Source organism: Clinocottus analis, unplaced genomic scaffold (genome assembly GCF_023055335.1).
Source record: "Clinocottus analis isolate CAN_PGR_092001 unplaced genomic scaffold, fCliAna1.0.p SCAF_17, whole genome shotgun sequence".
Classification (NCBI taxonomy): Eukaryota; Metazoa; Chordata; class Actinopteri; order Perciformes; family Cottidae; genus Clinocottus; species Clinocottus analis.
In genome coordinates this window covers 4,680,148-4,706,035 of record NW_027175898.1, presented here as the reverse complement: position 1 = coordinate 4,706,035, position 25,888 = coordinate 4,680,148, and the positions used below count along the sequence as shown (strand labels likewise).

At 41.4% G+C, this 25,888-nt stretch overlaps 1 protein-coding gene across 2 annotated transcripts; it reads right to left on the bottom strand.

Annotated features, from left to right (window-relative positions):
- Positions 1-866: 866 nt before the first annotated feature.
- LOC137788239 (filamin-A-interacting protein 1-like) lies at positions 867-20,895 on the bottom strand. Of its 2 annotated transcripts, XM_068581123.1 has the most exons (7): positions 20,564-20,577; positions 16,109-16,162; positions 11,607-11,901; positions 10,951-11,124; positions 10,567-10,745; positions 2,659-5,464; positions 867-1,485 (listed from the first exon to the last, which is right to left on the bottom strand). In XM_068581123.1, exons 3-7 carry the CDS (start codon positions 11,892-11,894, stop codon positions 1,279-1,281), a joined length of 3,654 nt encoding a protein of 1,217 aa, XP_068437224.1. In that variant the 5' UTR covers positions 11,895-11,901; positions 16,109-16,162; positions 20,564-20,577; the 3' UTR covers positions 867-1,278. The 2 variants fall into 2 exon arrangements, with proteins under 2 accessions (XP_068437224.1, XP_068437223.1); XM_068581122.1 differs by lacking the exon at positions 16,109-16,162 and having other exon boundaries at positions 20,564-20,895.
- Between the last annotated feature and the right edge of the window lie 4,993 nt (positions 20,896-25,888).

Sequence of the window (25,888 nt, the reverse complement as noted above, 5' to 3'; positions counted from 1 at the left end):
GTGAAACTGTATTTTAATATTGAATTACTACTTTAAAAAATATGCCACACGATTTATTATTTTTTAATCAATTTAATATCTAGTTGGACATTTTTTTTATATCCAAAAATGTATCTGGGATCCATCTGCCCATCTGAATTTAGATAGTTTGAATCTTCCCCATTCAAGTTTTAAAATGTGTTTACAAATTAATATATAAATACAAGTATCCATTATGCAAAATATATCATTAATGCAACATTTAAGATGAAGAAATGGATTGTTTCATTGACGTAGCACAACTTGAAATGACACTCTGGAAATGTAAAAAAATGTTAATCACATTCTGGTTTTCAAAGAAAATATGTGATAATAATGTTGTGAATTTAGTGGCAATTAAATACAACTACATTTGAGTCTCCTTTTTTTATCAAAATATCAAGTATTTTATTTTTGTCTGTTACAGTTATTTATGTTTTTGTTTTGTTTTGATAATGCAATTGTGGTTCCCTGTAACACCTGTTGGTTTAAATGTGCTTTATAAATACATACATCTGAGATTATTATTTGTGGAAATTTGCCAAAAACCACAAATATATACATTAGTAGGCTACATGGAGCTTTTGCTTCTATACATTTAAAATAATAAAAACTGGGCGATATCTTTGGTCCAGTGTTTTTTAAAAGCTTGATTTACAATAAGACAATAATTAAACAGTCACATGCAATATATATATATATATATATATATATATATATATATATATATATATATATATATATATATGGTACAGTTCACTAATATTCTCTGTCTTTAATAATAAGCACGTCACACTAACTTTTGAAAAAACATTTATTTAAAACACTTTTCAGTACAAATCCTTTACATAAAAAATTAACATAATTTACACAATGACAAGTATTTTGTCCTATAATGTGTCCTTGTCAAATAATATCAACAACATCCGTAAGTGTGAGACAACCATTCAATGCAAGAAGCAGTTAGTAGCAGCACGGTCAGATCCAATATTTAACCCAAATGTCCATTACAATGCACACTATAAATTCAGAGAATAGGTTTCCATTTAAATGGCAGAAATGTATATGAGTTACACAAGTACAAATACTTCACAAAATTAGAAATGGCTTATTTAATAACAAAAAAAATCTTTATGCCTTGTAATGTTTAGCTGAGTTATATAGTGAAATCCAAGCTTTTTTTGTGTGGGTATTGTCACAATCTTTCTAAAGCACCATTTTAAAATATGTTTGAGTATTTTCTTGGTAGTATTATGCAATTTAGGCTTTTCCTCCATTTTGTAAAGTATTGCTATTTACAGTGGATTTCTTAACTTCTATCCTCACTGACTGACTTTCAGCTCGTGACTCTAGCTTCACTCCACCCGAGATCCCCAGAGATCCCAGCACAGCCTTCCCCGTCTTCAGGCTCTTGGACATTGGGATGCGGGTGAGCCCTGTGCGAGGTGGCTGGGCATCGTGCCCACTCTGTTGACAATAGGGAGAGGGAGTACAGTTACTCAGGCAGGAAAATACAGACAGTGGAGCACTTAAGAGAAACACAAAGAGTAAATAATAGAAAAGAGGCAAAACCCATTACAGCAAACAAATTACTCTGAATTTCTAAAGAGTGTAACTGATCATATGTGCTATAGGAGCTCTGTGAATGAAAAATGCAAATATTTATTCATTTCTTCACTTCAATCCCAGTGGTTGAGCACTTGTCCAGGCTGGGTTTCGATGTGTTGTTACTGGTGCAAGGCTGTTTTGTGTCAGCCAGAGGGCACTGAGCCCCGCCAGGCTGTTTGTGAATGTAAACACTGTGTAACAACTATAAATTACAGCATGATTCGAGCAGTGTGGCAAAATGCCACATCATTAGCTCCGCTGTTGTGAGGCCTGCATAGGATCATTTGTGTCACGCTATTTGATCCACAAAGAGCATATTATAATGGAATACTAACAGTGTTGCTTCATCTCCCATTTTTAGAAATAAAGCTGTCAGTAAAAATATTTACTCCATAAAACGTTACTTTTCGTACATGTAGAATATGAAAACAATAACAAGCATTATAAATAGTCTGACATTTTTGGTAAATAAGCCTATTCTCTTTATGGCTGAGAGATACATGAGAAAATCAATACGTGTCTGTACATTATATATAAGCCTAGAACCGGCAGCTAATGGGCTTGGCATAGCACAAAGACAAAACTGCTGGTGTGGTTTTGTCCAAAGGTAACACAATCTTACCATCACCTCTGAAGCTAACAAATTAATACATCTTGTCTTTTTTATCTGTGCAAAAACCTATGCAAAGACGACAAGTTTGACCTTTTACAGAAACATTGTAGTCGGGTAAATAATAGATCATAAAACAGCACATTGTCACTTTTAAACCCTGTTTTCTGTAAGAATAATTAAAGAAAGAGATATAACTTGTGCAGGGGTGCTTGAGAACCATTACAATGAAAGTGGATAGAATTTAAATCTTTATTACTTTTTACAATATCTAGTTTTTCTTTGATTTCTTTGATAGCAAGTATTCCCAATGAACTGAGCAAATTGCTTTATCTCAAAGAATGGTCAAAATAATTAAAGCTATACAAAGACAAACATGTTATTCCATAATCTAGATGGACTGAACCTTAAGCAAAACTTACCAAGCTTTGTGTTTGTCTGGAAGTGTTGGATGCAACAGGGGAAATCGTGATAGTGCTCATCACTTTGCTCTGAGTGCTCCTGGTAGTGGTGGTGGTGATTTGGCGTGGAGAACGTAAAACTGTCCCAGTTGATAAGGTCATTTCCTTGCTCTCTGTTGCAGCAGCCACCGGCCTGACTACCATCTTTGGGTTCATGCTGTTGCCCAGATGAATATGGATCCTGTTATCGTCAGTGGTTGTAATGTAGCTAGTGTTGGTGTGACCCTTCCGTACAGGCATTGGGACCAACTGCTTCTCCGGGGTAACCTTGAACACAGCTCGGCCCATGGTCATCTCCTGGGGTTCTGGGGAGGAAGAAGCTTCCGCCACTATGGCCGTACTCACTGTCATAATAGAGACAGGGGACAAGGGCCTTCCTGAGGCAGAAGAGGGGGTCTGGCTGCTTTCTGGAGACTTGGCTCTGGATATTGTTGTAATGGTGACTGGAGACTTGGCTCTTTCAGGTCCTGGAAGTCCAGTGGTGGACTTTCTCTTTTGGGTTGGTGCAGAGTAGGTGGGAATGATTGTGATTCTGGATTTAGGTTGAGATGGGTTGGGACTGAGAGGAGCTGAGCTTGAGAAAGCGTCCTCCGCGGTGGGGCTTCTAATCTCAAGAGTAGCCATGTTGTGTTGGTGGTCTGGTGTTACGTGAATGTGTAAAGGCTGCCCTTGCTTTTGAGACATTGTCAATTCAGAGGTCAAATGATCACCATTTATTTGCACATGCTTCCCCAAGTTGGTCTCTTGAGGGGTGTTGTCCTTTTTCCTCATCCAGGGAATCCAGGATTTCTTCACGCCCAGGTCGCTGCCCGATGAAGAGCAACGCTCAACACCACTCTTTTCTGTTGGCTTCTTTAGGCACTTCTGCCTGAGGTTGTTCATGATGTGATTCTCTTCTTGAAATGATTTCCTGATAAACACAGCTGGGGTATCCTCCTCTGCTGGTCCAGTTGACAATGCCTCTGTCTGTACTCCTGTGGATGTCACAGCAATGTCTACCATTCTCCTCCCATTCAAACTAGGTCTTAGCGCTCGACTATGACGCTTCGCTACCTCCAATTCTTTGGTGAGATGGAACACTTCAGTGCCCATGTTCTTGGCTCTCTCCTCCTCTTCCAAGAACCTCTGCTGCAGGACTGAGTAATCCACTTGGAGCTGAGAAAGTTGGTCTTCATTGTGCATCAGTTCATGGATCTTCTCCTTGAGGGCCACTACATCTGCCTGCAGTTCCCTGGTATTGGCCTCCTCTTTCTTGCATCGTTGGCGGAGGTCTACTTCCTGGCTTTCCTCCTCCCCTTTTTCAATTGCTTTATTTCGTGCTATCTGACCCTTCATTTCCTCCACCTGTTGGGAAAGAATATTGGCTTTGTCTTGTTCGGTGATGAACCTTTTCTCCAACATGTCGTACTGATCCTCTGTCTTAATCAGATCTCCCTCAACTACTTCTAGTTGTTTAAGTCGATTTTTCAGGCGTTCAATTTCAAATGTCAGCTCCTTAACTTTGTTGTGTTCTATTTTGACAGGATCAGCCATTCTTCCAAGTTCACATTTCACTGAATTCTTCTCTGATAGCTTTTCAGCTTGCTCAAAGCCATCTAACCTCTTTTTCATTTGACCAACTGTGGAACTAAGATCCTTAGTTTTATCAATTTCATAGGTCAACTTCGTGCCAAGCTCGCTCTTTTCTATGGTAAGAGTCTCTACTTTGGTTTCCATCTCTGATTTCATCTTCAAGAGCTTTTTGCTTTCCTCTATCAATTTTTCAGTCACCTCCATAACTTTACCCTGTTCAACTTTGACCATTTTACTCAAATCCTCCTTTTTCTTCTCATCTGACTTCAGTCTTTCCATCAGGGTCTTTCGTTCATCCATCAAGGCAACAGTCAATGATTTCAGCTTACTTAAGTCATCCTTAAGGCTCAGCTCAGACTTTTCTAACTTAAGTTCAGAGGACTCAACCTCTTTCATACGGATCCTGAGTGCTACAACCTCATCTGAGAGCTCTTTGGCGAGGCCCTTCTCTGTCTCGAGAGCAGTGTGTAACTGTGCACATTCAGCCTTGCTTATGCTGAAGGCACCCTCGAGTTTCTCTAACTCCACCATTCTCTTTTGGAGCTTGTCCACTTCCAGCCTTAGGTCTTTGCTCTTACTATCCTCCTCTTGTAGCCTCTTTCGTAGCTCCTTACACTGATTTTCAGTCTTGGTAATCTCCTCATCCTTTCCCTCCATTTCCATGACATGTTTCCGCAAGTTTTCCAACTCAGTTATCAAGTTGGAGTTACCAGACTCTCCTTTGCCAATCTTCTCCCTCAGCTCCTGCAACTCTTCTTCAGATTTCCTCAAGGCCCTGTTGCTCTCCTCTAGCTCCTCCACTTTATACGTAAGCCCAAGAAGATTGGCATTGAGTTGACGGTTGTGGATCTCCTCAGTCGCCAGCTTGGCACTCATCTCCTCATGTTGTTGGGTGAGTTTGGTGGATTTCTCTTTAAGCTCAGCCTCCAGGCTCAGCACCCTGTGGCCATCCTCCTGAGCACGCTCCCGGGCTTCACTTAGTGACTGCTCCCACTGCTGGAGCTGCTGGCTGAGCTCCTGGGCCCGCTGGCTTTGTTGGTCCATTTGTTCTAGGTGCTGCTGACGCTCATTGACTAACATCAGCGTAAAGGACTTCAGCTTGACCAGCTCCTCTCGCACCTTGGCCAGACGTTTAGAGTGCTCCTTCTCCTTCTTTACCTGATAGGATTTCTCGTTCTCAAGCAACCTCTTTAGTCTGAAATGTAAAACAAACAAAGACAAAGCATTAATTTAGTGTTTTATTGATTTAAAAGCAACTAACTGTGTCTGTGTTCGCCATCTTTTTTTATCCAAGTTAATGTTGCAATGCTAGAGAGTGATCATCCCGATTCTTTAGATGCATTTTAAAAGACTGGTTTGAGTGTCAAAGTAATCTCTCTTTTTAGTAAATAAAGCTCAAACCATACACACCCAAAGACATTTTTTCCAATAAGCACATTAACTGTAAAATATCACTCACAGAAATCCAATAATTGACAATTTTACTATACAAAACATTTAAAAAACATCACGCTTGAAACATTTTTCATCTAAAAAATATATATACAGGGTACATTTTGCATAAAATATATTAAACACATGCCATGGTAATAAGCAGAACAATCAATTATTATTGTTATTATTAAAAGGGAAAACTGACGAATATTGACACTAAAACTAATCCCCGTTGTTGGGAGAGAAGAACTCAAACTACGAGTTAAAGTTTCACCCACTCACCAAGCGCTGTTCTTTTCTCTCAGCTTCTTTCTATGCTGCTCATGCCCATTCTCATCTCGGGCTCCAACCAAATCCATGCAAAGCAGATTGAATGCAAAGCTGCATCTATTCCTTTTACACTCCCAGGGACATACAATATTCAGCCTGCCCATTTTTGCATTGCAAAATAAACCAAATTAATGGAAGCACCAGCACAACAATGAAAATTGTGCAACTACAGCTAAAACAACCTCTAAATGTTCAATATTCATAACCGCGGACACAGTCAGGACCTCAGAAACTTTACAACAACCCCATTTCAAACTTACCCACTATGGATGCTCTAGAGTCAGCACATCATTTTTTTGCCAATATACAAAATCCACTGAGAACGCATAAGAAGTAGCTTGGGACTTCTTTTCCACAAATCCTCCACCATCACATTCCAGACATGTTATCAGGAAAATGAACACAAAGGTGAATAAATACAGTTGAGCACCATCGGACCTCTAGTGAGTGATGTCACCTTATCCATATAAGGCAGTGGTGTGTGTATGAGAGTGTGTGTGCTAAACCACTTTGGACACTGTGAAAGGGGTGGGAACCTTGCCACAGGAGGAGTGTTTTGCAAAACTCACCCCCAATTTTCATGGTTTCATGAAGCATGGAATGTTTAGGGGGAAAACAACTAGAGAAATTAATGAAGAAATAACACCCTTATATCAGAAAAAAAACAAGTTTAGTTCATGTCTAGGGCAAATTTAATATTAAATTAAAATATTTCTATTTTAAAAAAGGATATTCCCCTTTGCAGACCGGAAGCCATATTCTCACTGGTACAGGAGACCGTAGAGAAAGTCAGCTGTAGTTCCACTCGAGGGGAAACTGAACTGGGTTCCTCGCTCAGTCTACATGTGATGAGGAAAGCAGATATGCCGAGTTGGATGTCTCCCTTGAGGTGAAGAAGATTTGGGACGAGGATGTGTGACCATAGAAATATGCCCTGACTTTTGCATGGAACTGTATAGAAAACCGTTCATATTATAACACACTGTGGTATCCACAACCCAACATCTCTGAAAATTAATTCAGTTTGTTAGTTTGTAAGTGACAGAAAACAACTACATTGATTCATACCACCAGCAGCAGTCTTTTTTTGCCAAGTGGAATCAGTGGGTCTGACTACTGTACCAAGGAGCCATCCAGATCCCAGAGTGCAGCTCTTAAAATCCATACTTTAACAGTCAGATGTCACTGATACTCTACAAATTGGCACCCGAGAATGTCTTTCATGCAAAGGTCAAGCCATGATGTCAGTGGTATTTGGCTGCAGTACTCAGTGACGCTGTCTCTAAGGAAGAAATAACTATCGACAAATTGGCTGTGTGCAGAATATCCAGTCCTCCTGAGACATTGTGGGTTTAAGAGAGTTGTCTGACTAAGGATTTTACTTCATAGGCAACTAAAGTGTGCGTGCAAGAAATAAAAACACATTTCTTAAGCAAATACACAGGTGCAGTCCATAAGCCAACCTCCACAAGAGACCATTTTTTTCATTATGGAACATCTCATCCCATGTTTCCTAGGGAATTTGCTCAGAGGCACTGCGGCCCCTCTGTTTTAGGAGGCCGAGGATTGACGTCGACACAAACTGCCAAAAAGCTGTCAAAGCGCTGTGTTGTACAGTAATGACCTCTCTTGACAGAGTAAAAGCATTTAGTGTTAGGCAAGAGCGTCTGTGATAGTGTACAGTACACAACACTAATGTGGTGTTAAAAGAGAGGAATCAGATACAAAGAGGACATCAAACCATTTAAAGGCACACAAAAGGTCTACACATACTGTGTGTACGCGATCTGCTGACAGATGGTGGAACAATGTGTCTTTGTCAAAAGGCCTTAGAATGACAAGAAAACAATCATTTTAGTTTTCAGTTTCAGGTTTGCATTTTTATTTCGCGTGCGTGACTTCACATGTGAGCCGTTTCTTTTAATCATTACACGTACCGTCACGCCACTTACATATTTTAACTTCTTGACATATACATTCCTCCCTTGTCTCAGAGGGTGTTAATGGCTCATGCAGGAACTTCTTCTCCCGTGCCCATCCTATGCATTCCTGCAGGTGTTTGGCACAAGACCTTTGACTTTTCTCTCTTCACTCTCACCCAGATGGCGGGAGGAGATCACATCGATGAAGACGAGATGATGACATGTTTCCATCTCATCTGGTAGAGTGAATGCCAAATGGATACCAGACATGGCAGTTATGCATGTATCCGTGTATGCGATACCGCTAATATGTTGGTGTTAAGTAACAAATGTTTTTCAGCGTTTTTAAGTCCGGACTTTTACACAGGTCGCGCCCGTCTGTGTTTTGCATATTGGTGGCAGCTCACCCATGAATCCTCAGTCAGTTTTGTATCCTTTTATGGCAACAGATAGAATAATCTGGGCTCTGCAGGATCGGACAGATCCAGACCCAGCTGGGCTCGTCCCCTTCACCCTCTCTGTGAGGTGACAGAGATTGACCTGTGCATGAGCCAAGGAACCTGCTGGAAACTACCTGGCATAAGAACGAGGTCATTGCATGCAAACCAAGGATCAAGTGGAACTTAAGTGGTGGTTCGCTTGGGATTTGTGCCAGTTGCTCCAAACTGAAGGCTCCAGGCTTACTGATCCCAATGTTTAAATGTCTTGATCAAGTTATACTTAATGTTTTTTATTTATGAGCCATATTATCAGCTCGGCTGTAGGGATGGTAATGTCAGTAGGTTGATCGGTCCACCGCCTTAATCCAGACTGAAGTTGGCTAGATTGTCATGACATTTTCTAAATACATTCATAGTCCCAAGACCCATTAAATCTGCTTGGCATCAGTGCATCAGCATGACTGTAGAGCTTTCTACTTACTGTGTTAAAGACCCATCTGCATTGTTACAACTACAGTACTTTAGTTCGGATGGTAAAATGTTTTAAAAAAAAATTTAAAAAAAGTGCCAGTAGATCCAGGTGAAAACCAAAATCTTGACTTTCATCTCCCAATTTTATCTCTGCTCATTTATGCAAATATTTAGGTTCAGGTTAGGTATGTTTTGTAGTCAATTTCAGTAGCATGTCAGTCAACAGCCTCTAGTATCTATTCAGCTTTACAAAGCCCCGAAAGTTGCACACAATATAAATTCCTAAACCAATTTGGCTGAAAGCATATAACACCCAACCCCCCCCTTTGATAACTTAATTTAGGCTTGTGTGCGCATTGATTTGCAACCAGGAACACATTCTTCATTGAAATGTTTTTAAATCATGGCTACCTTCTCTCCCTGCCTCATGAAAGCAGCTATAAGCTGAAGACTGCAGCTCATTTCCCAGCCCTGTATCCGGCGTGTGGTGGCAGCTCAGCTGTCAGAACTGTGATTTAACCTCTCTGGTCTGTTTCCTGTGTCCTGCAGTAAAAGCTCAAGGAAGAGCGGTAGTCGGTGCCTCCGCCGTTTGAAGTTTTGACAGTTCATGAAATGCAGCACATGAGTTGTCTCTTGTCTGCTCCACAGATGACTGACTATATGCATGTACAGTACATAACAGATGCTCTCGCTCTTCCTCCGTCCGTCCCCCTCACACGTGCTGTCATGCCTGTTGGCAAACCACTAATGTGCATAGCAAACCCTCATGTACAGTAAGTAGTATACAATGAATGCATCCCCATTGCTGAGGGTCAAGCGGTAGCCATTACAACTCTCTCATTGGTAAATATTTGAATTAATAGGGCTTCCTCTCTCATATGCATTCGGTTCACATCCTCACAACCACGCTTTTTTTAAATTAATTTTTTTATCTCTGTAGGGCCCTCCACACACACATGATGCAACCATCTCCTCTCCGGTGTTGGAGAGCGTGCATGTCCCTAGTTCTCTCACCTAAGCTCTCATCTCAAGTCGCAACACCGGTAATGACTTCATTTCAGAAATGATGTCATGAGAAATTTTCCCCTTGTCAAAACTCTTTATTCCTTCACTTTTATTTCTTCGTGTTCCTCCCCCCTGGGGCCTCATCACCTCCCCTCTCTTCGCCTGACCTCCCTCTGTCCCACAGCAAATAGCCTGACTCCTTTCCCGCTCCCCCTCCACCTCCTCTCTTCCACATTCTCCATATACCTCTTCCTCTCAAACGAAGGTATGTGAGGTTATCGCTTTAGTAGCCAGCCCCCCACCGACCCCCCCATCCCCGCTCACCCTCCCTCTCCTCTCCTCTTGCCACTCAGGTTATTCATTTCACTGATGATGCCATCTTTCACACATTCTCAGATGTCCATGCATTCCTTCGCCGTTCTTTTCTCCCTTGATTCTCTCAATCTTGTTGGATCTTTAACGCATGTCCTCTCTCACTCTCTCTCTCTATCTCTCTCTCTCTCTCTGTCTCTCTCCTGCTACTCTATGCCTTCCCACTGCTGTTTTACTGTAGCAAATAGTTACTGACATCAAATAGCATGTATAGGAACTCAATGTTATCATCTTTCCACCACATATAATTACAATTCATGATACAAACTTAAAATACAATTGATGTATTCAAAACGTGGCAATTTCATTCCTCTTCTCCTCACCTTTCTCTCTCCTGCTCCAGAAGGTTGGTGAAGTCGTCGCTCTTGTTCATGTAGTCTACGTGCTTGCGTTTCTCTGTGTCCAGCTCGTGGACGGTGCGGCGGTGGCACTTTTCGGCGAGCAGCAACTGGCCCAGCATCCTACGGTACGTCTCTTTGTGCTTCTCCTGCAGACGCTCCAGCTGAGGAGGAGCAAATGCACACAATCACAGCCACACCGGGAAGAACACAAACACCAGCAAGAGCCAAGTAAAAAACTTTATTTGCTGGGGTGTAACATTTTCAACACTTCTGCAGCAATAACCTGTTCAGGAATGTCGCATTAAACCAGCCAATTAAATATTTACACAACTTGTTTTCAACGTGAAACTGCTGTGACTAACTGACCTCAACCATTGGCTTTTGGTAAACACTATGGTCCTGCGGCTCGGTGCCAGTGATGACGCGGTCCCTCTGCAGGGCTGTGAGGGCCGAACCAGGGGCCGCAGAACCATAACGTGATTCAAGGTCCTCTGAGACAGTCTGTTTGGACTTTAGCATGCCGATAACGTCTTCTCTGGCCTGAAATCACAAAGAAAATAGGAGGATAAGATACAACATATGATGCCTTGAGGAGAATGAGTGTGTATTCACTTCATTTGGACACCTGTTTGAAGAGAAACAGATTTATTTGTCCCCAACATGCAAATGAGAGAAGTTATGTGTGGCATTTTGACCAAATGTCTCTGGATACTGTACATGTATTCAAGACATCCAAAGTGTCCAAACCCCTTTAGCATTTCTTTCATGGATTCCAGGCGTTTACTAAATAGCCACTTTTAAGTACACAGTACATTTGCATATGTTCTCTGGCATTGGGGTATGCCATTTTCAACCACAAGATAGAGCTATTGTGCATAGAACTACAGTCAAACCTCATCCAATGAAAGCATGTGCAGCGGCCTTGTGTTCATCCACAATGCCTTTCACAGGTCTGTTTTCTCCCTGTCATTATTGCACATACCCTACGTATAACAGCAGGTCAAAGGTCAAACTCAGCCCACCTGAATCTCTCCTTCCATGATCCCCAGCAGTTTTAGCAGATCCTCGTTGGACAGATCCATGATGTCCCCTCGCTTTTCTCCAGCTTCAGGGGAATTAAACAATAGCTTCTCTTTGTTGGAGATCACCTCCACCTCTACATTATCGTCACCCTCCTTCTGCTGAACTTTGGCCTTCAGGCTCTTAACGGGCAGACCCTCTTCCTGGTCTTGGCTGACGTCATGGTCTCCCTGTGGGACCCCAAGCACCCCATTGGCCGGGCTCTCTACCCCGCTGTTTTTGGACCTCATCTTCTACCTGCAGCAACAACAGAAAAAACATACATTAATAAAAATGTTGACGCAAATAGCATCTTTGTTGTGTTGTTGTTTAATACCACAACTTGTTACTTTCCCCCTTATGCCATTAATGTCTTTTTATCCCATTTTTTTATCCCATGACTTTGGCCCTGACTACTAACTCTCTTTAATCCAATGAATTTTACACTCAAACATGTACAAAAAATAAACACATACACAGGATTACAACTTAATGACATTGCCACATGTGGATATGTATCCACAATTCTGCAGCATTGCTTGTGTGTTTTTATGTTGTATGGCGATTCCTGACACGTCCTGTTCCCTCACAAGGCTTGTGTGTCTCATGCTGAGTGTTGATGGTGTGTAAGCACATTTGTGGCACTCCTGGGTGTCTTAACCTTCGCTGCCGACATTAAAAGTCTGAGTCGAGCATTTTATCCAGATCCTGAAAATAAATCTGTCGAAATAAAATTGTACTACATTAATCATTTATAACGACACAAGTCATGTTGAGGTGGCCTGTAGCATGCTTGATTACTTGCCCATACAGTGAGCTCGGAGAAGAGCATCGAGGAGAACATGTATTGATTGCTCACAAAGTGCACTATTCCAGGATTTCCCCAATGTTTTTGTTGGATGTACCCCCACAGCCCTTTCAGGAGCTTAAGCTAAATGGTCAAAGTCGCGTGTAGGTCATTAGGATAGAGGTGTCTCTGCCCTGTGAATGTGTTTTTGTGTGTGTATCTAGTGTGCGTGTGAAATGTCTCCATCAAAAGTCGTGAGACATTGAGCAAGTGCACACTGTGATTGATTTCAGACACGACAAAAGAAATCGCTTTTTAATGACAAACAGAAAAACAGAAAACCACCCAGCCCCAAAAAAAAATCCCCATCGTATAACCCTGGTGATGTCAGCGCACCCTGACCTCTGAATCATGCATTGAGACATCGTGAGAAAGCTCCCCAAAATGTAATTCCCTCTTAAGCACTGGAATCAAAGGCATGCAATAGCATATGCAAAACACAGCAACTGTGCATGCATACTCGATATACAGGATATATATATATATATATATATATATATATATATATATATATATATATATATATATATATATATATATATATATACACACACACATGGTACAATGTATATACGCATACATAACTGCCTTTTTAATCAGTTCAACTAGATTAAAGGTGATACAAGTGAATGTGCTGTTATAGAAGAGTAATTTCTATGTCAAAGGGTTTGAAAGCGAGTCTATCTCAGGTTTCGGTTCACATCAAGAAAACTCTTTATCTAGTTGTCAGCAAAGTTAAGACTGCAGTTAATTCTAATGATGCTTGAAAGCAATCCGTTCTGTTTCCAGGAAGACACGAGCACATGAGAGGGAAGCAAGCAAGATAACAGCAAATGCATCTTTCAGTTCAAACCAACAATGTAGGAACATATCTTATCTCAGCTCTGGGAGTTCAGTGAGTGCACATTGGCTCCAATGAGAGCTGGTTCATTACTGGAGATTAATTGCAGTGCCTTCTTTCCTGTCCATAACTATTAGTTTCAGCTGCGTGCTCCCTATCATTGAGTCTAATGTGGTAGCACAGCAGCATACACAAGTGCTTACAGTGTTTGTCCCACCATTCAAGCAGTGCCAGAGAGTTATGGCCAGAGAAAAGCCCAGTGGTGGAGGGTATTAAAACTGGCACCACTGGGGCAGGACCGTGATAAAACATGAAAACATGTGCAGTAACTTACTCAGGCAGACATCCAGATTACCGGCGACCAAAAGGTTGACACTTGGTTACGCGATGCAAGATTTATTTTTAATTTCTGGGCTGATGCCACGAACATGCAGGGAAGCTGCTGTAACAGCTCACCTCAGGTTGAGGTGTCAGTGCAGTTCAACAGAGCACGCAGCACTGTATCTGTGCAGTTATAGAGGAGAGATGCAAACTGATATTGTTACATTGCAACTCAATAAATATAAATATCAGTATATTAAAGTTAAGTTAAGTCAGTTAAGTGAAAATGATTTCCACAAAAACTTGCAAAACATATTTGCAAAGAACTTGGTCTCCCTCAAACCGCACACATCAACACTCAATCAGCATTTTGGCTTTATTGCAGAGGGAACATCTGTGACCGATAATAATAATTTCTCTCATTGTCGGGCATCCTGCGGTGATTTGACTACATCTGAACCTGTAAGAACTGTTTACCTAGATCTACCTTAATGGATGTTTTGGGCCACTGGGTGATTATTTCCTGTGGGTTTGTAAATTAACCACATAAACAATTTTGATTATAGCCGTTTAAAATTTCATGAAAAGATCGAATCATACAAGTCTAACCTTCCGATATTACACATTTAAAACATTTATTTGACAGCTGTGGGAGATAGTACTAACTACTTGGCTTCCAAAAGCCATATTGACCGGTCAAGGTGGATCAATCTGTTAAGTCATGGTGTCTTCACTGTTGGATCCACCTTGACCAGTCACTGCAGTCTTGATTGTAGTGAATTCTCCAGAACAACAAATGGGGATTCCAAAGGCACGTGCCCGGCATTCCAGTCTGACATGCAACATTCCCAGTTGTCTCTATGGAAAATAAAGGAGATCGGTCAGGCAGTAAGCCTTTACTTTGAGGTCTGCGCCAACCCCCAACAATGCCCACACATATCCATGGCATCTAAACCATCGGCACAATGCAAGTGATTGCCTCCATATATAAAAAGGGTGGCCCAATACCCAGCGAGGCACCAGTCAAGGCCTAAACCTAAATTTAAAGTGGTGTCCCAAATCTATCCTATGGTTTGGGAAAGTCCAGCTGTCATGTGAGTATATATAGGCCCAAACCGAACACATGCCTCCATTCCAAAATGAAAAAAGGGACTATAAAATGTTGTCAGTCGTCAGCAAGTTAGTGAATACCGCTGATGTTCTCTACATTACTTTTATCTTTGGTCTGAAATTCCATTATGAACACTGGGACGACTCCAGTGCTCCACATTAGCTCCCACATTGGGAAGTAAGCCGTAATCCACGTCAGATTTACGTCAAATTATCAGATATTTGCTTAAGAGTTTCAATATATCAATTGGTTTCAGCCTCTAAAATGTGAAGATTTACAGTTTTTTTATTGCTAACTTAATCTGAAGTGATTAATTGGTTGATCAACAGAAGAGGAAATTATAAATGAGTGTTAGTTGTAGTGAAACTTAAATTGTACAAAACATGGGTTTGGTTGTGCATATAAGTTGAATTAAACCCTGCATGTATTCATGTGAACATATTTCAGCAGAGCTGTAAAATAGCAACCACATTAGCCTTAGCTAGATTAGCAGACATGCTAGCATGACGTGGTCTGGCAGCCCTTTTCCGAGCACCACAGCAGTAGCAGTTTATTATTTATTTTTCTACACACTTTATCTTGAACATTATGCTCATCAGTGACATCCACATAGTAAAAGTGAAGAAGGTCTGGTCAGTCAGGTCTGACTCGTAGCCAAATTCATTTGCCAGAGGAGAGGGATGAGCAAAGCAGCTGCAAATAATGCAAAACATGTTAAAAGAAAAATACCTCCAGTATGTTTGATAAATTTACACCACAAACCCAATGTGACTAAAAAAGGAGTGTGAAATGTTCTTTGCATGCGAGGGTTTGGCAACTCATTCTGTCAGAGGACACTGATCAAACGCAGTGCACTTGAGAAGCTCTTCCGTCCTGACAAGAAAAACACACCAGCCCGCCAAGTTATAAGAATTTCAATCAAAACTGTAGCTGTGGATGATATTCAAATCTACAAGTCAATCCATCTGATATTGAAAGTGTTGTGAGCGCCTACTTCCTTGCAAGGGTACAAAGCTTCAGTCTGTTTGGGGATTTTGATGGACAGCTTGTTCCGGCCTTAATGGCCAGTAACTCTGGGGTCAGACTTTACATATGTTGCTCAGATAGCAACACTGCCTTAGACATGTACACATGCCTTTAAGATTTGAATTTCCAAAAAGTAATTCTTGTACCACCAAATGGAACGGTAAAAGAGCCTTCATGGACAAAACCCAAGCTTTTACAGCATTTATTATGTAACGATGGCTTATATTAGTACATCGTAGCGACAATTCCTCTCAGATTGACACACCGTGCTGGAGAAAACTGTCTGCATAGGTGGTGGGTTTCATGTTGTAGTAATCACCTGATGACACGTTAACCTGATCCTCTCACTGGAGCTTCAGCAGTTAAGGTTTCACTAATGAGCAAACAGAGAGGAACGTAGGTAATTCTCTGCACATACGATCTCACATGAATGGCTTACTTGCTCAGCACAGTTAGCTCTTGAATCAGTCACTTATACGATATGACATATTTATGATGTGCTTGTGGCAGTTTGTTAAATATTCACTTTGATTGACTGAAATTTGGGTCATTCATTATGAAAAGTGCTGGTGCACAGGAAATGTTGATGCATGTTGTAAGCAGTCGCACAACATAGTGTCACCACACATATAGACGCGTGCAGCTGCTGGAAGACATGACTCACCTCAATCTATCATAATTAATTGAATTAACATAACAGGACAAAGGATAATGTCATTTTTTTTTAGTTAATATCCGTAGCAGCAGCATTTATTCAGTCTATTGACACTCTGTAAATGGAAACCAACTAATCAAGCACAGGAGTCTGGTCAGAAACTGGACCAATGACACAAGTGGATATAGGCTTTACAGCATGGAGATCAAGGAAGAGATCAAGTTCTAGCTGGTCTATGAATAGAAACAGCACGACAACATATGGATGAAGCAGTCTCAGATATGCTTCAATGTCATGAGGTCAGCCATGTGTCTGAGGTCTCGTCTAAATGCTACTGGATCAGAATTCCACAGATCAAGTTATCTGTCTTGGCTCCAGAACTTATCCGTTTTTTTTTAAATTTTATTACCTGTTTTTTGGGCTCTTGTATAGAATTACAAAAATATTAGACAATCTGTTTATTTCCATGGCAATACCATACTACTATAGTTATTCATTAGCAGGTTCAAGACATGTTACTTAAAGTTATGCTGATAGAGGCATTTAATTGCATTTGCACCTCATAGATTAGACAAAGCTTTGTCGCTGCAGCACATTGGCACCTTTGCACTGATCTTTATATAGACTGCTCAATCCTGTGGCTGGTAGAGGCAGGGATCACAATACAAACGTTACCGTCAACCAAAAACTTAAGTAAATGTTATTACTTCTTGTTACTTCCTGTGAGTTCAAATTATTTTCTGCTAGTTGAATTGATCCATTGATGGCAATACTGGTCTGTCGGCGCACCAGAGCCTAGGAGAGCTGCTAGCATGGCTGTGCACTCTTGGTCTGGTTATCAGACAATGCATATGCATATTATTATAATATATAGACATATTATTATAATATATAGAATTTTCCTACATTTTCATTTATTGGATCTCCATCCTGCAAGTTACTCTCTCTTCATACGGTTGATATGTTTGTTAGCTTGTGTTGGACCGCGGCCAGGAAGTTGTTCACGTCAATATATCACACTCTGGAGTGCCTGGCATGATATTGTTAAGTTAGCCAACAGCACCATTCCAGGTCTTCAACACCATTACCCATTTAAATTTAGTAGAAGAGCATTTGTATTGTGTTGTGTTGGCATTGTGACTCTGCTCTTTTGTCTGTTTGTTTTTTTCTTAAAAAAAACAAAACAAACTTTGATTACTAAAAAAACAATGTGATGCATTGTTAGCAGTGAGACAAATACAGAGATTATAATATGTTAAAGCATTTGGTCTCACTAAGTAATTACTTTGTAATATGTGATCTTAAGCATTAAGAAACAATCACGTTTCTAGTCAAACGTAATTCAGAATCTGCATTGCATTTTAGTTTTGAGGGAACATCATTATTAGGAGACATGGTTACACAGAGACAGTCATCCTTATCTCCGTGCTTTCAGGAAATATTCACCCCTACACACCAGTGACATCATCCTGAGGTGACATCATCAACACCACACACACACACGCATGCACACACACACACCAGTGCACTGAAAGACTCATGAGGATGTCTCTTCCCCTCAAAAAACATGAACAAGAGACAAAAAGCATGGGATGTTAGCGCTTGTGGGAATGTCCTTCCCTTCTGTGGAATTTAAAATTGTTCCTGCATCAAACATAAGTCATTTTTTGCTGCTGAGAAGATACAAGGGTGTAATGCACGATACATCTGGTTCAAGAATAGTTAGCCTATTAAGTGTTCTGTATGTGAACTTCATGAATGACTTCACTAATATCACTCCATGTCAAAAAACAACAACAATGAACAACATCTACTGTTCACAGCAAGTACATGTTGCCATCTTTGAAAGCTACATATCAAATTTGGTTTTGAAAAGGTTGCTTCTTTTGAGAGGGGCTTATTTTTAAACCAAGTGAACATGAGTTATAAGTACCACTGTTCTGTGAAATATCCAAATGTGTCTAAACTGCATATTTGGAATTCAAGACCAGAGGCCCTTATACGACTGGAGCTGTGCATGTGTCAGTGACAGCTGTTCTTGAGGCCCACCAGACGTAATGAGGAAGACAGGGACTACTGGCAGCAATGAGCTCCACCTAACAACACATTGTATTCATGGTCATGCACATAGACATACACACACACACACACACACACACACACACACACACACACACACACACACACACACACAGAAAAACGTAAAACAAAAGAGGCAGAGTAAGGAAGGAATGAGGTTACTGAGTTTATAATGTGGAGGAAACCATAAAGAATAATGAAAACAATGCATTTGAAACATTTTAACAACTTCAATGCATAGTTCTCAAGTTTTTTATGTATATGTGTATGTATTTACAACTCCATTTTTGTATTTCAAAGGCTATCTATATTTTGATTCCTTCTGAAGCAGTTTCTGTGTGTTAATTGTCAAGCAATTATTTAAAAAGATTCTGCACATGCTGCAAGTGGAGAAACCCAGCATTACCTCTTATGCAGGGACAAATACTATATGACATGTCCTGAATGTCCATTTCTTGCACTACTGTCAGTTAAACTGCTCAATGCTGCAACAACAACAAAAAAAAGGCCTTCCTACTCACAGTCTCTTTCGGAAGCTAACGCTACACTTCACATTTAAACTACAGTATGTGCTAACCTGTCACTCACAGTGACATAGAGCTATAGTAATGCCATGAGGTAAGCTAGTGACACATTTAGTTCAACTCAAATCAATGCTGCTTTGGCAAACACCCAAGCTTGGCCAGCTTGGTTTCAGTTCAAACAGGGAGCACATTACTAATTTACAGTAAGATTGATTCATTTACAAGCTGGGACCAACGACCGCCCAGTGAACAAATCTTCTTCTTCAACTCTATCTTTCACAAGGGACCATTTGGCTGATTGAGCTCCGAGGACTTTGCAGGGCATCGAGAGGATGAGCTTAGATAAAGCTGGAACTAACGCAAAAATGTTAATGAGTAATATCTGGCAACTAGTCCTCTTTGTCTGGTGTGAGTGGTGATATCACTGAGTGCACAGAGGCCACATCAGCTGGAGAGGGTGGGAGGCATGGGGGAGAGCGGAAGGGTGAGGTTGCACAGAGCCCCTGGACACTGACGGAAAGGATCTTTGACAGCAGCGTTAGCCACACCTGCGTTAGATTCCCTCGCTGTGAGCAAGAGACTTTCCTGGTTTCTTTTCGGGTTTACTGAGGTCATGTGCGCCTTGACAAATGAACAGGAGCTCTCAGGAGCCATGTCATGTGTCTCCTCAGAAAGGCAGATGACTTCATGCGGACGAAATGGAATTCATTTTGGCTATATTACCATCCATAAATATTCGCGATGAGAGACGTCATCCCGTTGCAGCTCGCGAAGGCCACAGAAGCGTCACAATGTCACCGTGGTGGGGGTGTAGCCTGTGGGTGTCCGTTAGGTATGGAGCCTACAGTTCACCCACAACCCTGGGTGGCTGTGGGAGAAGTTAAGGGAAAAGTGTGCACATGTCTTTTTCCATCGGAGATTTCCAAACATGAATGGACATAAGTTGGATAACTTTTCCTTATGTTACATTCTCAGTATCTCAATATCATCCTCTGTTGTCTGGTGAACTCGTGGGCTTAACTTCCCACAAACGCCTCCACTCTAAATGGTCTTATTCATGCTGCAATATATGATGTAATTCATTGAGACATGTTTCATTCATGACTCTCTTTTCTGTGTGCGTGGTCACAATCTGCATTGCCAATAACAGCACCAAGAGTAGTCCCTTGTCTTCTAATGGGCGAGAAATTCATGTTATTTGAAATTATAACAGAATTGCTGAATTAAGTACTTTCTTCAGAGAAGAGTTGTTTCATTCATTCAGTGCAGAACAGTTCTAACGACAGCTTGAGTGAAGCCGAGTAGATTTCTATCAGCCCAGGCTCTTTATTAGCTTCACAAATGGATGACAGCAAAGCAGCATCACCTGTACTATGTTTCCTATATTTCAGTCTAAAAGCAGAACAGCTGGTAACCGCTACTTTACCGGAAGCACATGGCTGTCTTTGGCTGTTTCTCACACAAGGGGAGGGAGAACAAGAACGCCTTAGGACAAACTCAAGAGAAGCCGACTTACCTGCTGTTGTGTCGTCCCCAGGTTTGAGCAATTAGCAGTCACACCAAGGGTAATCCCAGAGAAACGGCTCAAACGTAGCCACTAATATCTTCTGGCTCTTGTGGTGTCCGCTTGTGCTGGCTACCGAGTTGTGCCAACAGCCATCCCAAGCTCTGCTCGCTCCCTCTCAGTTCTTGCTTTCAGTTCTTCAGGTTAGAGAGGGAATGGTGGAGAGCAATAACAGAGCACAGCAACTTTCCTCTCCCTCTCTCTCACCCTCCCTCCCTCTTTTACTCCCACAGCCTATCCAGATCTACTCCGCATAGCGGTCTGAACACACACCTCTCATTTTCTTTCCCTCCTTCCTTTTCGAGAAGTCAGTTGAAGATTGTGTGAGAATAAAAGGCAGAAGGGGGGTACAGGGGTGGTAGGCCGGCACTATTCTCCTCCCTCTCAGTGGTTGAAAGGGCTCGTTGCCCAGTGAAGAGAAAGGCAGAGGTGCAGTGCTGTCCTTTTGTCAACGGGCCAGATCTTTTCACTCAGCGACATCCTCCATTGTCTCTCCCTACTCTTTTTTTTGACTTGAGTCACCGAGGCTAAAAGTATTCTTCTATATTTAACTTGTCCACTCTTGCCAACACGGGTGCTATTAGCAGCTGAGGCTCGCTGAATGCTAAATGTTTTGGCTGGCCAGCTAGAGAGTTAACTTTCCCCGTTGACCCTTGGTGACAGCTGAACTATATGCCATTTTCTCATGCCGGGAAAGTCCGGCGACAGCAGCCACCCAAGCCCGAACAGTGGTCCAAGGAACCACCAAATGCTGACTTAGGAGGGCTGAGTGAGGCCAAACTCTCCAGGACTTTGGCAGCTTGACTGTCTTTTTGGCCCTGTTTGCAGAAAACAAGGCCAGCGAGCTAAATCTGAGGTACTGTAATTGTGCTCTGCATCAATGGGGATAGTTCACTTTGCTGCCAGGGCACTGTTGGGTTAGACATGTGGAAGTAGTAGAGAGTAAACACATCTAAATTTGGTTCACCTACTTTTTTATTTGTGGGAAAGCTTGTAACCACGGTTAGTGGTTGCAGTTTCCGGAATTCTTTATGTGGAGATGATCTTAATGTGAGCAGTCGAAGGTAGATTACTTGGTCCCTATTCATGGATTATAATAGAGGTAAAGAGTGTATTTACGATGTCACAAATGTCTGCTCGAGGTAAAGCGGTTCTCCGCTTCTTCGTCAACATGGACAACAGGCCGGATGCAGCAGTTTGCTTGTCTGCCAAAGGTGAGCTTCACTCACTGTGATTGGTTATTGTTTTACTGGCAATTGTAATATATCGCCACAGTGACAGGGCGGAACAACTGCTAATGCACAAATGTGCTGGTCAAATCTCTTTGTTTCCACCTGACCCTGTTATCTGTTACTGGTCAGTGTTTATTTAGTTTGCAGCTCATGAGAATCACTGAATGTGTATTAGTTGCCTCTACATTGTTGATTTTTGGGGTCAGTGATAAATCCTGACTAGGGTTATGTATGAAGCATTCAGGGTCAAGGGAGTGCCCATAGCCTGCATTTTACTTCTCCTCAAAGTGAAGACTTGTCTGCTCACCAGAGGGAAACAGGAACATAATGACACTCTTATCTCTAGGTGGAAACCAAAGCAAACAAAAGACACAGCAGCTAACCAAGTGAGAAACCCCCAAAGGAATTATGTCAGATGGACACATTCATTTCCCCTTTGTCAGCTCTTTGTTGCAATGCAGATCTGACCCATTGCTGGATTATATGGGTGTGGGGCTGACGTAATGTTTTGTTCAATGAAATGAAAACACACTCCAGCAGAAACAAATGCATAGACAGATGGATAGACGGAATAACTTTGTATCTGGTTGTTAACAACTTTCATTACTTTACTGCCTTTCCTGGATACCTGGATACACAAGGTCACCTGAGAGTTCAACATCTCTAGAGCGGCATCAAAGGATTTTTTCACCTTTTTGTTGTGACACTCAAAGTGAATCAGAGAAACTAAGCACATTTGTTTGACAGACCCCCCCTCCCTCCACTTATATGAAGTCATCCCCTCCATGTGGTATCAAAGAGGAATATTTATCCAAACTGAGGTTATGAGAAGTGTATTTGGATGGAATGACTTCCCACACCCAAAATGAAGTCATGTGGTGGGATCAAGTGAGGAAGAGGTTTGTTATGATTTCAATCTGTATATGTATAGTGCCCACATAACGGTGGTCCTGTCTGGGCCCGTCAGGGCGGCGGTTGTTATGAATCATAGTAGAAACGCGACCTGGTTGTAGCTGCCATTCCCACACTTATATGATGTGATCGGAATAAATAGCACTCTGATTTAATTAATGCAAGATGGGTGATAAAATGTCGCCGTGAGAATTGAGGTCAGTCATTCAGCTGCAAGGAATCGGCCCCGTAAATCTTCTTTGACAGTTTCTTCAAAGATAACGAAGACAATTTTATATTTGGTAAATTAAAACTAAGAAGTCGTGAACCAGTCTTGTCATCAGACGATATAATCCACATCACCTTTGCCATCCGTTTGTCTGCAAGAACACACATACCTTAATTTGTCTCAAAGTTCCCTCGAGCGCTATCTTGTCGTCACACGCTCCCCAGCAGCGTAGCAATGCGGGGGTCCCGTCCAACGGTCGTGTCCGTCGTCAAAGCACTCAACATTAGCAACTCTCTGTCCACTTATTCTGCTCAGACATCGTCTCAGCTCTCTCCTTTCAGTTTGGGGCGCGCTGACAGATGCTAATGAGCTGTCCATGCAGAGTGAGATTATACTGGGTCCAGACAACAGGGAACATGGTGTTCCTGGCCGAAATCCAGGAAGGGACTAAAGAGGTTTTTGGTTTTAAAAAAAAGGGGACAGAGGCCAAAAAAAAGATGTGTAAACTGGAGTGTTAAAACATAGGTAAATCCTTCTCGCGGTATTTATGATTATGGCCACCTGTAGGCCTTGTATGCTGTTTAGAAGAAACTTTTTGGAAAAATATGCTTATTTGCTTTCTCTTTAAATTAGAAAAGAAGATTGATACCACTCTCATATCTGTATGGTCAATGTGAAGCTAGAGCAAGCAACCAGTTGCTTTGCTTAAGCATTAGGACTGGCAACAGGGGGAAACAGCTAGCTCGGCAGTTGCAAAGCAACCAGGAAGTTACTGCTCCTGGCCCGCAATGAAGAAAATGTCAAATGGTGTTTTTACAGTTTTTGTGGAGACTAAACAAACCAGATATATCTATTAAATAAGTGTGCTTTGAAGGTGCTGGTAGGTGGACGGAGGCAGGCTAGCTGGTTTCTCCTGTTTCCGGTCTCCATGCTAAGGTAAGCTAACTAGCCGCTGCCTGGAGTCGCTGAACAGACAATCTCAATATCTGTGCAATAAGTGCATTTCTCAATTGTTAAACTATTTGTTTAAAATTAATGCGACCAGTGGTCACATGGGCACTTTAGGAAGCCACCCTCAAATCTTTTGCTATCAAAGCCTCCAGAATTCCTAAATATTCCTTCTGAGCCGTGAGCAGGGACACACAGCACGCAGGAAACTTATTTGCTTGTTTTTTTTTCATCTTTACACTTCACAAAAATGTCCAACGCATATAAAGCATGTATGCCACAGAACACCGGGCGTTTTTGTAGTTCATTTTCCTAAAAAGGCCAACAATTCTCAGGGTACCACAAAAATACCAACAACGCATGTATCACAGGAAAACAATGATTACCACAAGAATTTTTATGTTGAAGTACCACAACTTCTTTTTATGTGGTGCTGCGCTAGGATTTTCTGTTAACGTTAACAGACAAGAATGTCTAATCAGGGTTTAGTAATGGTACCCTGTCCAAAGTGATACATGTATATAATTGTGTATCTATAAAAAGGATCGAAATGACACTATACTGTACAAAAGTTTAAGTCAAACTATTCTCATCAAGCACTTCTTGTACACATCTTGAGTCAAATTCAAGAGATTACTGTAGCATAATAGTGGCATTCCCCTTCAAAAATACTTTTCTATTTTATTTGGACCCCAAAAAAATATGTTTTTTTCTATTATTTAGTATTCCTTGGAATACAATATGGCCATAGTAAATTCTTAAACTAAGTAATCCAAATGGTTTTTAATAGTATACATCTGGTTTCACTTTTTGGGCAGCTAACCCTGTTGAACTTCTTACAGCATAAATAACAAATCCAGTAAAATACCAGAACATAATACTCAACTTTGAATTATCATCGTAACAGAAGTTATTGTTTAACATAGTGTAGGACATCTCATCTCTTGTGGTTTCTGTGTTTATTGATGTTAGTCTGTTCCTCTAAATTGGCTTGAAAATTATATACTTTTAAGTATTTCTGACTTTGTTTTCCTTCTGATGTTTCAGTTAAAGAGATGACTTACCATCTCAGAAATGTTAATTACTTATGTTTCATTTCCTGTCTTTGCTGATCACACACTATAGTTTGCATGGAGGCAAAGACTCTCCACCGCCCCCTAGTGCTGAGATTGCAGTTTTGTTCTTCATGAAAACTAATCCGAGCCTTTCCTACTCTCTCTTCTCAGACGACAGGAAGACATGAGTTCCTTTGACAATATTACCACACACATCATCTTGAAAGTTCACAACCTGTGTCTAACACAAGCCAAGCAAACATGTTGATATAATGCATGATCTGGTTTAAACTAGTCCCTCTGGGGGTGTGATGGGATATGGTCTTGGCTCTTTTCGTTTTGGGGGTCATAGCTTTTACTTCAGCTGAAATAAAGCTCGCTCTTATGCTGCAGCTAAGATTGCATCGATACTGCAGTTGCTAATGGAGAAGGAGAGCCAGCAGGAGGTACTCAGGACTGGTTTACTTTCATATTTTTAATTATTGGTACGATGACTATTTCTGAAATTATAATCAAAGAGGCATTATGTGCTTTGCAGCCTTTTGCTTGGTATGACATGTATATGCTCGTACACATAATAGCCTATCATTGGGAGGTATGATCACTCAGAGCCCCGGGTGATTTATCTTGTGATAACATATTCATGATTCTCTAGATTTCATCATCTCACTGTGTTTCCTACAAATTGAGTAAACTGTCAAGAGGGTGACTTTGGAGAGACCTCTCCAGAGCTCTAGCCCCTTTTAAGGGCCTCGAGCTCTCTCCCAAGGTCAGCCACAGCAGGAAACAGAGCTGCCACTCATCTGCCAAACCCTGGAAGAGAAGAACATTACCATCTTAAGCCGCGACACCCAGCGTCGGACGTTAGCAGAGGCGGGAGACCACGGAGTCCCTGGGGGTTCATTCCAAGCAGCTGTGCATC

Coding starts and splice junctions, on each gene's coding strand:
- LOC137788239 (XM_068581122.1), bottom strand. CDS start 11,894: ATGAGGTCCAAAAACAGCGGGGTAGAGAGCCCGGCCAATGGGGTGCTT. Junction 11,125..11,606: donor TCATGGAAGGAGAGATTCAG/GTGGGCTGAGTT, acceptor TTGTGATTTCAG/GCCAGAGAAGACGTTATCGG. Junction 5,465..10,566: donor CTGGAGCAGGAGAGAGAAAG/GTGAGGAGAAGA, acceptor TTTACATTTCAG/ACTAAAGAGGTTGCTTGAGA.